The sequence below is a fragment of the Larimichthys crocea genome, chromosome VI, assembly GCF_000972845.2.
Source record: "Larimichthys crocea isolate SSNF chromosome VI, L_crocea_2.0, whole genome shotgun sequence".
Taxonomy (NCBI): domain Eukaryota; kingdom Metazoa; phylum Chordata; class Actinopteri; family Sciaenidae; genus Larimichthys; species Larimichthys crocea.
The window spans coordinates 6,743,215-6,756,842 of record NC_040016.1 but is presented as its reverse complement, the minus strand read 5'-3'; the positions used below and the strand labels follow the sequence as shown (position 1 = coordinate 6,756,842).

Here is a 13,628-nt window from a genome sequence, read left to right as displayed (position 1 = left end):
TGTTAATTTGCTCGACTGACAAGTAAATACAGTAAAATACACTATAAATCTCTTTAAATATTAAACATGTGTTTGTCATCTCTTAGCCTAACTGACAAACGTTACATGTTCAAACAGACACGCTACATTCCTGATCATTCATAGTGAACCACGGGAGTGGACACCATGCTCACTAAAAACTGAACATTAAAGAAAAGAAAAAAGTGTGACCAACGTCGATGCTCATGTGGTTTCTTCCCTGTTTAGAGGCCACAGCAGAGAGCAGGAGGAGGAAGAGGAGGAGGAGGAGGGGTGAGGTGGGAGGGAGTCACATGGGAAGTAGTCAGGCTGCTGTCACATGGTTTATGTTTGCAGGCTGTGCTGAGGGGAGGAGGAGTTTGGGGGAGAAGTTTGTGTAAGAGGGAACCTGCCTGTCTTTCATGTAGCTCCCTCAACAAGTTGAAGAGCTGCTTTGACCAAACAGCATATTATGGAAATCCCTGCCATAAATCTAAAGGTGAGTTTGTGTATTATTTGATTGTATCGTTGAATTCAGTCTTTATACAGTGTTTAACAGTACTTTAGGCTGGTTTAGCACCAAAGCTGGTGCTAGATTATGTGATGATGTCAACTTTGTTGCTCAACTCTCTGCTAAATCCTGTGTTGCAACTACCTGCCTCTACTTGACACAGACATCATGTTTAAAGTAGTAAAATGTTTGGATTTTGTGTGTAGTGGTGAAATAAAAGTGTCATTTAGTAGATACAGCCTTCAAAAATATGTCAAATATGTCATAGTGTTTTCAGTGATGGGGAGCGAGCCTGTTTATAGAGTAAATCAGATCACTGTTCAAACATAGTGATACATCTGCTCATAATATAAGATATATTTGCATACAGCTTTGGCAAAAGATCAAGTAGAAGTTATATACAGTGAACTTTTTCGCAGAAAATGGAAAGAAGGTTGTTATTTGTCACATGAAACAACATCTTTTTCAACATCGATTTCTTGCGTTTAAAAACATTAGCAGTAACTCTATTAGAGGCGCTGAATTTATTGTAGGAAACATAAGTCATGTCCTAACCTTTAAAAGGAGGAAGCATTTAATTGAGTTATAACTTTGTGCCATTAGTTAAAGGGTAAAATGGTCAGAAGCACTTTGAGCAGCTCTTATCAAAGCCCAGAAACTTAAAACAAGTCAGAAAAGAAGAAGAAATGATATGATTTATAATCGGAGTTAAGAAATCTCTGTGAAAATCTTTGAAGACGTGAAATCAATCATCCTGATGCAGCGTCACATGTTATGCCAGATTCAAATTGATCACATGTTTTACATTTGGTCCTGTAGTTTCTGATCTCACATGGATTGAGCTACTGTAGGACGGCATCTAAAAGTTATTTTCAGTATTATTAAACCTTATTTCAAATCAAGTTAATTGGTTGGTCTATAAAATATAACAAAATAGAGAAATATGTCCAGTTTTGCATGATCCCAGACACCTTCAGAAAATAGAGAAATATGTCCAGTTTTGCATGATCCCAGACACCTTCAGACTTACATAACCCGAACATATTTTATTTACAATGTTACAAAACAGAGAAAAACAAAAAATCCTCACTGTGGAGAAGCAGAATATTTTTAGTTTTGAGCTGCTCAGAATTGACTGAAATGCCCTGGACTACAAGGAAAGTATTAAAAAGACCCTTAATCCTATATTTCTCCTTAACCTTCGTCTTTTGTTTTCTATCACAGGCCATAGTACTTGTGCACTGGCTGCTTACAATATGGTGAGTGCGAGCTCAGGTTTGTTTTTTTTCACAAACCTGAGGAATTTCTCTCCTCTTCTGGCACACACACACATATTCACACACAGACTCTTGATTCAGGCCGGTTCTTTCACCTCCACGTCTCATATTTGTACAATCAAATGCAATCCTTGAAATGTGACTCTGTCTTGTATGAATTGTGTGTTTGCTGAAGGGGATGCATGGCGTGGCTGCCCTTCTCCTATTCTTGGGGGAACTTTGGTGTTTTAGCTGTCGGGGTCTGGGCCATTGCACAGAGGGACTCGGTCGATGCTGTGCTCATGGTGAGTTCTCGCCTTGATTCCTTCATGCAGGCTGAAATCTGAACATCATGTGACGCGTACATGAGTCTAACTATAGGCACAGCAATGCGTATCCGTGCTAACCTATTTGTCTGAGGAATCTAGGACAATCTGTGAGCATCCCTGTTGAGAAAGATAGCTTTCCTTTAATTCAGGGAAGAGTACAGTATCCATGGCTTTCATGGTGCACCAGGAGCCAGTTTCACAAAGATGTTTTAGATTATTCTGTATTGTTTCCCAGCTTACCCTAACTCTGAATTACAACTTATGCTTCTGTGGTAACAATGACAACTGCTGATCAGTGGCACCAAATGACAAAAAAAAGAGGAAAACATGTCTCATATTTTGTGGCTAAAATAAATGTTGTGGAGTGAGTTATAAGAAGGAAAATAGTTTTTTAGAGATTGAACTAACCTGTTGGAAATATTCAGCAGTTCATTTGTCCAAAAGAAGCTATCCTGAGTTGGTAGTGCTCTGTCAAGAAGCTACAGCTTCTGAGCTCTGCACAGTGTTATTGGAAGTACTGGAATTCTCTAAGAAATATCTACATGTTGTTTTATTTGTTGAATTTGTCCAGAGGTTTCATACGGTTGCTTGGTCAGCCATGTTTTGTATTCAAGGACCAGTCAGTTGGATTTAGTTGCATTTATCATGATTGCTAACTACATTAGGGAAGGAAATTCACACAAACTGAGAGGCCTTATTTAGAGCCAGTCTTTAATTTGTCTGTTCTGGGACACTGTAGAAACATGGTGGTTCAACATGGCAGACTCCATGTAAGAGGACCTGCAGCGTAAAAACAAATTCTTATTTTTAGGGAATTACACACTTTTGAAAATGAAAACTCAGTTATGCATATTATATTGCATTTCTTCCATATTCTGGAAATAGAGCCCACTAAATCTTACCCACTGGACCTTGTTAATTTACCCAGAATTCATAGTCAATCAAGATAGTCAAGATATTAACAGCGGGTGTGACCTGAAGTCTGACTAAACCTAAACTAGAGTTTTGTCTTTGTGGAAGCAGCCCCAGACTGCCATACTGTTGTGTTTGATGCCAAGTAAATACGCCACAACTGAGGGTCAACAAGAGGCACCACAAAAAGAAACAAAAACTAGCCAGCTAGCTGTCGAGTGACTCTTCCAATGACACCCTTCAACAGTAATGGATTGTCTGACTGTCACTGCCATCAGGAAGTAACCATAGGGGAGCCTTTTACCTTGTACCTTTCAAGTCCAGTGTCACTTTTGCTCACATCCAGGGTCCCTCAGGAAGGGCTGAGGTGGCCAAACTGTATAGGATCTAGCATATGGCCCTGATTCCTCATGTGCTTTGTAGTCTACTGTATCTTTTTCTGTTAATAATTTCAGTCTAAGGTGATTTCATTGTATCTTTTCGTCCAGTCATCACATATTTAACTCACATTGTTCTGTTCTGGAACTGCCTGTTCTTTGTTCTGGCTGGAGAATTATTTCACGTCCCGAAATATGGATTGTCCCAGATAATAAAGATAGTAGAGAATTTTCTAAATTCAGGGTTAGCTATCTTATTTTCTTCTGCATTGCATTTTTCATCCTGACCTCCCAGCACAACCACTTAAATTTTTAAGCTTTTTCTTTTCTTTTTTTCAGAATTGCAATGACTTTATTTTCCACACACAATATATTGCAAAGAATATTTACCTGTGGCATAATTACAGAGATGTGTTGGCACTTCAGAGCATGAAAGCACTTTCCGTACTGACCTGTACAGGAGGTTCAAAAGCTTCACACACCATCTGTATTCATTAAGACATCTTTATCTTTTGTTTTCTTTCTGTAGTTTCTGATAGGGATGGTCCTGACAATATTGACCGACATCATCCATTTTGGGATCTATTACCCGCTCAATGACTTTGCGGCAGAAAGAGGGAGAGACGTGTTTCGCTTCAGCGCAGGAATGGCCATCCTCAACCTGCTGCTCAAACCTGTGTCCTGCTTCTTCGTCTACCAAATGTACCGCGAACGTGGAGGAGATTACAACATTAACTTTGGTAAGTGCTTCAAGATGAGTCGAGTATCACAGTAACACGAGGAGTTTGCAGACTTTTGAAGAAGTGATCGCATGCCACTATAGGGCTTGTTAGGAGACATCACATGAATTTAAATTCTGCCAAAAATGTAATTCTTAGAGTGGAAACTGAGGCTAATTTTCAGCATACTGGAATTAACTAAGTGTGATCTAATTCTCCTTTGAGAAGCAGAAGGTTTCATTGACCAAGTACACATTTTGGTATAAGTATAATTTCAGAACCAGTGAGAAATTATCTAAAATATCTGAGGTTTCCTCACAAAAAAGGATCTTCAGTCCTGAGTGTGACCAGAGCTGGTGGTACGTTGTGAAGCATGTGTCCAGTAGTGCTTCACCGATGTTGTTTTATGCTGTTTGTTATGAAAGGCCGATAACCAAGTGCAAGCACGCAAGACTGGGAAGACTCTGTGCTAAACTACTGGCAGATGATCCCACAGTCAAACTAATTAGTAACAGTCACAAGACATTTGAAATGCAACAAAAACAGGGCAAGGAAATCATTTCTCCACGAGTTGCTTATAACATTTGTGTGTCATACTGGCCGCAGATTTATACCGCTTGGAGGAACATATTAAACCGATGCAGGCTGAAAAACTAATAATCTGCCATGATAGAAAAAAAAGCACAGAATTGATGTGAAAGAAACAGAAATGGGGTTTGTGCCAGAGCAGCATGTTTGTCCACAGAAATAGAGATTTTTGTGATGTTCTTGACCATTGAGTATAGATCCCTCTACTTGTGAACAAACAAATGATAATACCACTTCTTCCACTGACTGGTTAGGAAATACTCAAGATGTGTTCTGTGATTAACCATGTGTGGCCATTGATTTTTGGACTTCTTGCACTGCTGAGAGCTTTTCCATCAGAAATCTCACTGAGCTGTGACATCAGCTGGACTCTTAAATTCTCAAAAATGTTATTGATGGCTTCATTTATATGGATTAATGCAAAAGTAGTTATATTTATCATTTGTAGCGCAGTCAATGATTCTACACAGGGATGGTGAGCTTTTCTTGCCCTCCACAAAAAGAGGAACAGCAGAAATGATAGAAATAAACCAGGAGAACAGAGGTGTAATTTATTGTTAACTCTATTATCAGCAGTTAAAATGACAATTTATTATACTACACACTGGTAAACATAATGAAATTTCTCCTGCATTGCGGCTAACACTCGACAAAATCTCCTGATTTGAATGTTTAGAGGATAATTGAATATTGATGAATCCGCACTCTCTAATGCCACATACACACAGCAGGCACATTCATTAGACTGTGATTGGCTGTGTGGTGACTGATGAATGCTGCTAATGTTAGCTTCTGACAATGTGTATTTTAATTGCAGTCTGATTGCATAGCTGGCATTAACATGGTTCCCTGCTGCATCCAGCACTCTGGGAACCAGGCAATCAGGTGCATGTGGGTGAATTGTTGATTCAGGCATACAGGGATAAGACTGAATTTTAATTCGGGCCTTTTATTGTTGTTTAAATCGCTTGAGGTTTGATGTAGTTATAGTTTTGCCTTAAAACAATAAAGGCTGTAAGACTATGCGATCACACATTTAACATTACCTTCACAGTTTGCCTTCCATGAACTTAACTGTAAGTATGTCAGCATCTGTGACGTCAGCCATAGCTTTCTGCGGAGCAGTTGTGAAGCTCAGATTGCCTTTTGCCTCTGCTGCCTAACGGATAATTTAAAAATGGGCAAGATGTGGACCAACTGAGCTGAGGTGGGCTGAATTGCTCACCTGGCTAAACCCTTGAGCAGAACCAAGCTCATTGCTGGACGGTCATCCACCATCCGGTGTCCGGTTGAGTTAACTCCAGCCAAACTGATTACTCCAGATAATGAATCATTCATTCATTTATAGCAAGAATTCAAACATTGTCAGCCAGCTATCTACAGTGTAATATTGCAATATGCATCAAATTCATATTTAAGGCCCTTTGCAGGTTTTTCATTTTCACACATGGAAGCTGTAGACAAAAGTCATTCTGCGTTAACAGAGCCTTAATTAGTTGATCGCTGTGAACATCTGCCAGCAACAGCTGAATGAAATGACGTTCACCAGCTGAAAATGAGAGGCCTGCTTTTGTTTACATCTGTTTGAAATCATCATAGACTCATTTCCATTCTCAAGTGGTAAAATATGTCTAGCTAGTCAACTGTACAGTAACATAGGGAGGGCGGGGATTAGCAAATTGTCAACTGACTGCTGGGCATTACCCTTGTTCTTAATGTTCTCTGTTGTGAAATCATCATGTGTATGAATTTGTCAAAACCCAAATTTCCCTTTTCTATTCTTGCATGTTGTAATTTCCAAGCTCTGTCTTTCTGTTTGTGAATTCTTGTGTTGTCTCGTGTTTTTCTGTTGTGATTTGACCATTTGTCTTCTCTTCTCTTCTCTTCTCTTCTCTTCTCTACCGCTGACCTTTGACCTCTCAGACTTAGAGACCTCTGTGGACAGTCGATGCACTACGGATAGTGCTGACAGTGCCTTTATTGGCCGCCGCTATTGATTCCTGGCTTCTTCCTTTTTTTTTTTTTTTTTTACCATTTCTCTTCTCCAATCATCCTCTTCCATCCTCTCCCACACAGGAAGTAAGATCACAAATCAGGCTGCAGGACAAAAAAAGATTAGTCTTTTATTTCCCTCTTGTTATCTTGTTGTTCTGTTGTCCATCTCTTTCTCTTTTCATCTCTCTGTCACCTCATTACTCTCCCATACCTGCCTGAATATTTGTGTTTGTCAGCGCAGTATGTTTGTATTCATGTCTGTTGTGTTATGTGGGTTTATATGATTCTGCAAGTTTGCGTCTACAGTATGTATTATTCATATTTTTACTCTCCAGACACCTCATTTGTGTTTGTGTATTCTCTTTGCATACATTTAAAGCAGAGCTGCATGATGGTGCACATTCTCAAAACAGCCTAATTAATGTCAAGATCATGTTCGCTTACAGCAGACAGTCAATGTGACCTATTTGAAATGCACACAAAGAGTAAGATAGGTTTTGTTAAGCAACATGATGTTGTTTTTTTAGACTTATTTATGTATTTTATGCTTTTAAATATAATAAAATAATAAACATCACAGTTGTTCACCCGAACCTTCTGTGAAGAAGGTAAATGGCTTGTGTGATTAGCATTAATATAGGCATGTTTATCACAGTTACAGGACTCTGGGCCATGCAGAGGTAAGAGTGTGTGAGCCTTTCAACTTCCAAAAAACACGTCATTGGTATTCTGGCCAGGGCTGTTTGTTTTTGAGCATTATAGGGAGTCCTATAAGACTTTTCAGATGTATAACGTTGGTGTACTGCCTTCACAGAATGTTTACATGAGGTGCAAGAATCCAAGAAGATTATTCTGATCACATGAGAAATGCTGTTGAAGACGTTTCAGTCACTCTGGGATCATTGATGGTCTGTTCCAAGCAGCAGAACAAGCAGCTAATCAGACAGTAGCGAACATAAAAAGAGAATAATGAATTGGGAGGAACTTTACCACCACTCAACAAGGTTTATTCAAATGTAATTAGCTTTCTCAGCCTAGTGTCCATCAGAGAAAATGTATGCTTTACTGTGTGCTGGCACAGTTTCCAACAGTGTAATCTATATTTATCCAGAGGGGGCCAGATGCTCAAGTCAAGATAACAAATTTGCCCAACTGTGTCATGAATCTGTGTGCGTGCGTGTGTGTGTGTGTGTGTGCGTGTGTGTGTGTGGATGTGTGGAGAAATTAGTGTTCAAAATCAAGAAAAACATAAAGTTGTGTAGGAGGTTTCTTTCTTCTAGAAACAGTTTTAATATGTATAATGCAACATCCTTGATTAGTCGCACGTGTTACTAGGCAAGTATTATTATGAATAATACATTTGCCTGGCAGGGGTTGGTAGTGTGTATTGAAGACTTTTTTGGGTTGTCTCTGCAGGTTTCCCCTCTGTATCACGAAACAGAGAGGCCTACCAGTCTATTGACCAGCAGGATGAGACTTCCAGCTCACCGAATACCTTCAACCAGGCCCAGGACAGCAAACCAGGAGTCCGCACATACTGAGAGAACAAGGCGCTGAACAATGCAGTGTTTCAGTGTTTTCCTCTGGCTTTTTGCTTGGCAATTTTTACAATCGATTCGACATCATGTGTCGGTCTGCTGCAGATTGCAGCGCTGGAAATAAATCAAATACTTTTATTTTGTTAAATAATTAGCCCTGTTTGCGTTTTACAATGAAATATGGCATGAATATACCATTTTAATTTCTACTTCCTTTTTTTTGCCATGTTGGTACATAACTGCTGAATAAATACAGAGGAAACACTGCCCTACCACTTCCATGCCATGTTACTGTTAATGTTAACGCCTGCTATTTTTTAGTCGAGAGGTGTTGAATCGAATTGTTGTGTCTGCAGCAGTTTTGTCAGTTTACTTTTTTCCAAGTGGGCAATTGTTACAAATGTGGCACTTTGTGATCTGTAAATTATTACGTTCTCCTCGTCTGCAGTAATTAGTCTTTGCTTTACGGTACAGCAATGCTTAAAGCACTGGACAATTCTTAACTCAAAGAGGACTGAAATGAATGTTCAGTGTCAACGCCTTAGACACAACCTTGTGCCTTTTGTACTTTTTCAACATTCATTCATCTTGGTATTAAGCTATGCAAAGTATTAAAGGTACTGTCACAACTTGCACTGTAACTATGAACAACACATAAAAGTATAAAACTGTTTGAAAAATAGAGAAATATGGAACTTTTTGTAAGCAAACAAACAAATATTTTCAATTAAAACTCCAGTCGGTCCACTGTCAGTTCAGTGTATCAGATTTAGTGGTTTAAAGAATATGGCTAAAATGAAATGTAGAACCGCCATTTCTACAGTAGCCCAGAAAGGACAAACTAAACAGTGACTCTGTAAAGGGCCTCTTGTATTTTTTGCCCCGCTGAAGTTTTTCCTGCATGCTAGGAAAGAGAGGATGAGGTGAAGGGGTTGTAATCAGCAACTACATCACTAGATGCTACTAAATCTCACACACTGCCCCTTTAAACCATTTAAAATGATTAAATCATTCTTATAGTTATTGAAGCTTCTAGAGTGCCATGAAAACTCTTTTGTAAAATAGAACCCGTGCGGCCTCTGATAGCTGAGTTTTTAAAATCACAAATATTAAATGAATTGTGTGTGAAATATTGCACATCATTCATTGAACACTGAATAAAGTGCGCACACAGTTTTAGTGTGCAAATTTCGTAAATGTGGCAGCAGTTAGAGCGTAAGCAAAACAGACTGCAGGGATTATTGTAATGATTACATTGTTTTGGATTAAGTTCTCTTTAAAAAAAATAAAATAAATAAAAATCACCTACATGACCGGACAGAGATGTCGTAGCTGTGGTCACATTATGGTTTGTGAAATAACTACTGCTCTGCTCACAGCTCATATACTGTAGATCATGAGATTAAAATTATACCTTAATTCACACACCATCTGTCTTTTGTGATCAGCCTTAACTTGGCTTTGTCCACACCCGGTGAACCTTTCAGCACCAACTTACAGCTCTGCGTGATAACTTGGCAGCGCAGCGGCAACATGGAGGCACAAGAACGGCAAAGTTGTTACACTTTTAATGTCATTAGGCAATAAAGAAGTATGTTCTGAGAAGATGTTTTGGATTTGGAAATGCTTACAGTGAGGCAACAACACAATTTTTGCACCTGCAGGTATGAATTGGCCTTTCAGAGAAGTCTTTAATGAATCAGTATGTCCTGTAAGAGACTAAAAGATCATATTTTACTGTAAGAAAAGTCACCACATAGAGTTTAACAGTATTATTTATATTATTTTGATAGCTGTAAGAAATATCTAACATGGCAAGAAATGTATCTTTTTTTAATCTCACACCGTTCTTTTGCTTCAAGGAGCCTCCTGAAAAGGGAGCCATATCCTGAAATAAGGCAGCTGTAGTTGCTTCAGCTTAATGCCTCTTGCTCTGATTCAAAAGGTACAAGGCCAGATCACTTAAAGACTGTCACCGAAATCGAGTTTTCACTCAAATAAAATTGTGAGAGAAAAAATCCTGCAGCTCTATTTTCATTTTTGGTCCTAATTTTTAGTCTTTTTGGGGACACAAGTGTTTGTCGTCATTGGGTTTTTTCATTTCAAGGTTGCTTCTGATTTAAAAATGTCATGTGGCAAGTTTTTTTTTTCTTAATAATAAAGAGAAGCGATGTGGAACATTTGTGAAATGACATTTTATAAGCACACACGCAGAGTATTTACATAACATTTGCATCTGTATGCACAGTAATATGAAGCATTTGGAGTGTCCATGCAAGCTTTCAAATTTTTCTCTCTCCATGTGTTCCTTCCTGTCACACCTGTTTACTCTCACCCCGCTCCTTTCAGAGATCTCTTTATTGCGCTGCTTTTATTTATGCAAACCAGACAACGCATTTATCTCTCTGCTTTTCCTGTTCTTGCCCCCCTTTTTTTTGCAATCCCCTGTGCATATTCCCAAAGCCATACTACCTTCAGTCTTTTTCAGTGAGTACCAGAACTCAGCTCAGCCACTACATAACAGCAACACTTGACTTAAATTGACACAGAAATGTAAAAAAAAATATGAAAAAGCATCATGAAAGTGAAAGAATAATTTTCTATCTGCTTCCTTTTGCATTGCAAACAACACAAACAAGAATAATTAGAGCGATAAAGCTGGATGCACCTGGAATATAAAAATACCCGATTTTCATATTTCATCCATACCCCAAGTGAAAACAAGTGTTGCTCGATAAATTACGCAGGTATTGAAGTAGTGCACACAGAATATAAACTTGTAGTCAAGGTTTCTGTCTATAATGACTTTCATTTTCGCCAAGTAGTAACTCTGTATAGCTTGAATGGTCTATTGTCCTCGAGTGTGTAGGCTGCAGAGCCGCGAGTCCTTGAGGGAAGAGGTCTTGTCATTTGTTTGTATATGGTAGTGCCTCTGAGGCCTCTTAAAAAACCATGAATGAAAATTCTATTACTGCCGCAGCAACAGTAGCAATCATGTCATTCATATGCATAAACACACACTATCATTCCCCTGTACCACAGCAGCTGCATGTTCAACACCTCAAGAGTGCAGCCTAAAGATATTTCACTTTTAAACCACAATTTTGTCCAGCTGGAGCAAAAACACAAGAGCCGTCATGTTGCACTGAGAGACAGACAGAACAGTTACACATCCACCTTATCTGAAAGCAACAAGTGTTTGCTCATTCTCAAGGGAGGGCTGACACAAAGTTACTAGAAGCAACTCCTGTTAGTGAGTGGCTGGTTGGTGAGAGGAGACTGCAGGTATAGTCTTCATAGCCCTGAGAGAAGAACTCATAGAGACTGGGTATTGGCCAGATCTGGTTGAGGTTGAAAGGATCGGGAACCCTGGTTAAATTCATCTAAATTCATCCTCCTGAGTTACCACGACCAAGCTCCCACCCAAAGGAGGATTCAGAGGTCACAGAGCTCAGTCTGTACTGATGTATTCACATCTACAGTGTATTGGTTGTTCGCCACACTGTAGGTCAGCCAATACAGATGTCAGCCAATCGCTGCTTATAAACCTGAAAGACTCTGCACAGACTGCAAATGAAACAAGTTTATCTGCTGCCATAATTTACCAGGAATCTCAACCAAATTTCATAATTGAAATTTCAAGTTAATTTGGTTTTCAAACCAGACGAGAGTATTCACAGTAATCAGTGTGTTATGTTTCTTAATTAATGAGTAACCCGTGGTACTGGCTCATTCGTGCTGAGCTCCTGAGAGGGCGACTGTCGCTGTAAAAAAAAAGAGATGGAGTGGGGACAAAGGTGGAGAGGGAGAAGAAAGAAGGAGGTGGGGGGAGGAGGTGAAGATGGAGGAGAGGGAGGAGGTATGGCCAGCAGCCCAACAAGCTGTTGATTAATAAGGAGCTGCTGGGCTGCCTCTCCTGAGTCTTGCATGCATGCAGGTTTGACACATCCTCAGGCTCACACCTGTGATTCCTCCGAGTCAAGGACACGCTCGCTTGCTGCCATTGTTGGTCGATGCAATAAAAGGAACTCAATTTGTCAGCTCTGTTATTGCATTAGTGACGATCCCCAGAGAGGTTTTTGAAAGAATGAATTCTTGGGCTTCAGGACTGCAAACCTCCGGCACAATAAGAAGCGTCTTATTCACAGCATATTGAAGTGACCAATATTTCTGAAATCAAATTGGCCAATAGATTTTTTTGTTGTTGTTTATATCTGAGAAAATCTATCACTGTGAAAATAACAGCTTTTACTCTGTTATGACTGTAATATAGAAAATCCACTGCACATATGACAAGTGACGGAGGTGCCTGAGGTAAATAAAGATTCATTCATTTTGGAGGTTTGCTATTGCTATTTATATAGACTTTTTCTTTTTTATTATTCCTCCTACATGATATGTTTGTATATTTTTCTCATAAATCCATTCTGCTTTCTTTCTTGACACTCAAAAAAAAAGTGTAAACTAGACTTTCAGACTAAGACCGCCAAAATATCTTTGCATACTTAAATATTTTAAAATAAATTAAAGTAGAAAAATGCAAATAGCATGTTTTCTCCTTGAAACACTTCCACATGTAGGTCATGAGGATGGGAATAAAAATATGACCCTCAGAGCTGCTCCGGTCAAAAGAAAAACCCTTGGCTCTGACTTCTGGGTTAATTATACAGCATGGGGGGCAGTGAGTGATGAAGAATATTGACATTCTTTGACTCACGTGTCTCTAATTAAGTTTCTGTGCACAGAATAAATAATCTGTGGCCTAAATGGGAAGATGGAGTCTCTGTATCTTAAACATCTCACTTAACCTCGGCCCAGAGCTGCTCAGTGGCCAACAAAACTAGAACTAGAAACAGTCATGCTCAAAAGCCTTCAGAGATTAAACCAGTGTTCATATGTGAAAATGACTCGGGAATGACATTTTTATGCCTCAGGCATCTCGAGTCCCCTGGGAGGTCTCTCTCTCAACCTTTGACCTCTTCACACTGCGGCCTCGTGCATCTGTCACCGATGATAACGGCATCAAAATTGATTCCAATTACTAACTCTGGTCCACAGCAGCCAGCAGAAAAAGGGGATCAGCAAATCCCAAGCCATTAGCAAAAGGGGTGATTGTTTTTTCATATGCTGGGAATAAAACAAAGTAAACAATATAAAAAAACTATGCTTGTTGCCTCTTGGGGGAATAAGCTGGACTTATTGTGAACAGCCTGACTTAAGTTAACCTTCAACAGTTCAGTGACCTTTAGAGGTGCTAGGTGGATTTGGTTTCTTTGGGACAGAGCCAGGCTTTCCCCCTGTTTTCAGTCTATGCTGAGCTAAGTGATCTGGCTGTAGCTTCATTTTAACTCTACAGACACAAGAGCAGTATCAATCTTTCCTTTTCCCAAAATGTCAAACTATTAC

The 13,628-nt window shown here is 39.3% G+C and overlaps 1 protein-coding gene across 1 annotated transcript; it reads left to right on the top strand.

Moving 5' to 3' along the window:
- The first annotated feature begins 346 nt into the window (after window positions 1-346).
- Window positions 347-10,400, top strand: agtrap (angiotensin II receptor-associated protein). Its single transcript, XM_027279366.1, has 5 exons — window positions 347-496; window positions 1,733-1,767; window positions 1,961-2,069; window positions 3,912-4,122; window positions 8,101-10,400. Exons 1-5 carry the CDS (start codon window positions 470-472, stop codon window positions 8,223-8,225), a joined length of 507 nt encoding a protein of 168 aa, XP_027135167.1. The 5' UTR covers window positions 347-469; the 3' UTR covers window positions 8,226-10,400.
- Window positions 10,401-13,628: the final 3,228 nt, after the last annotated feature.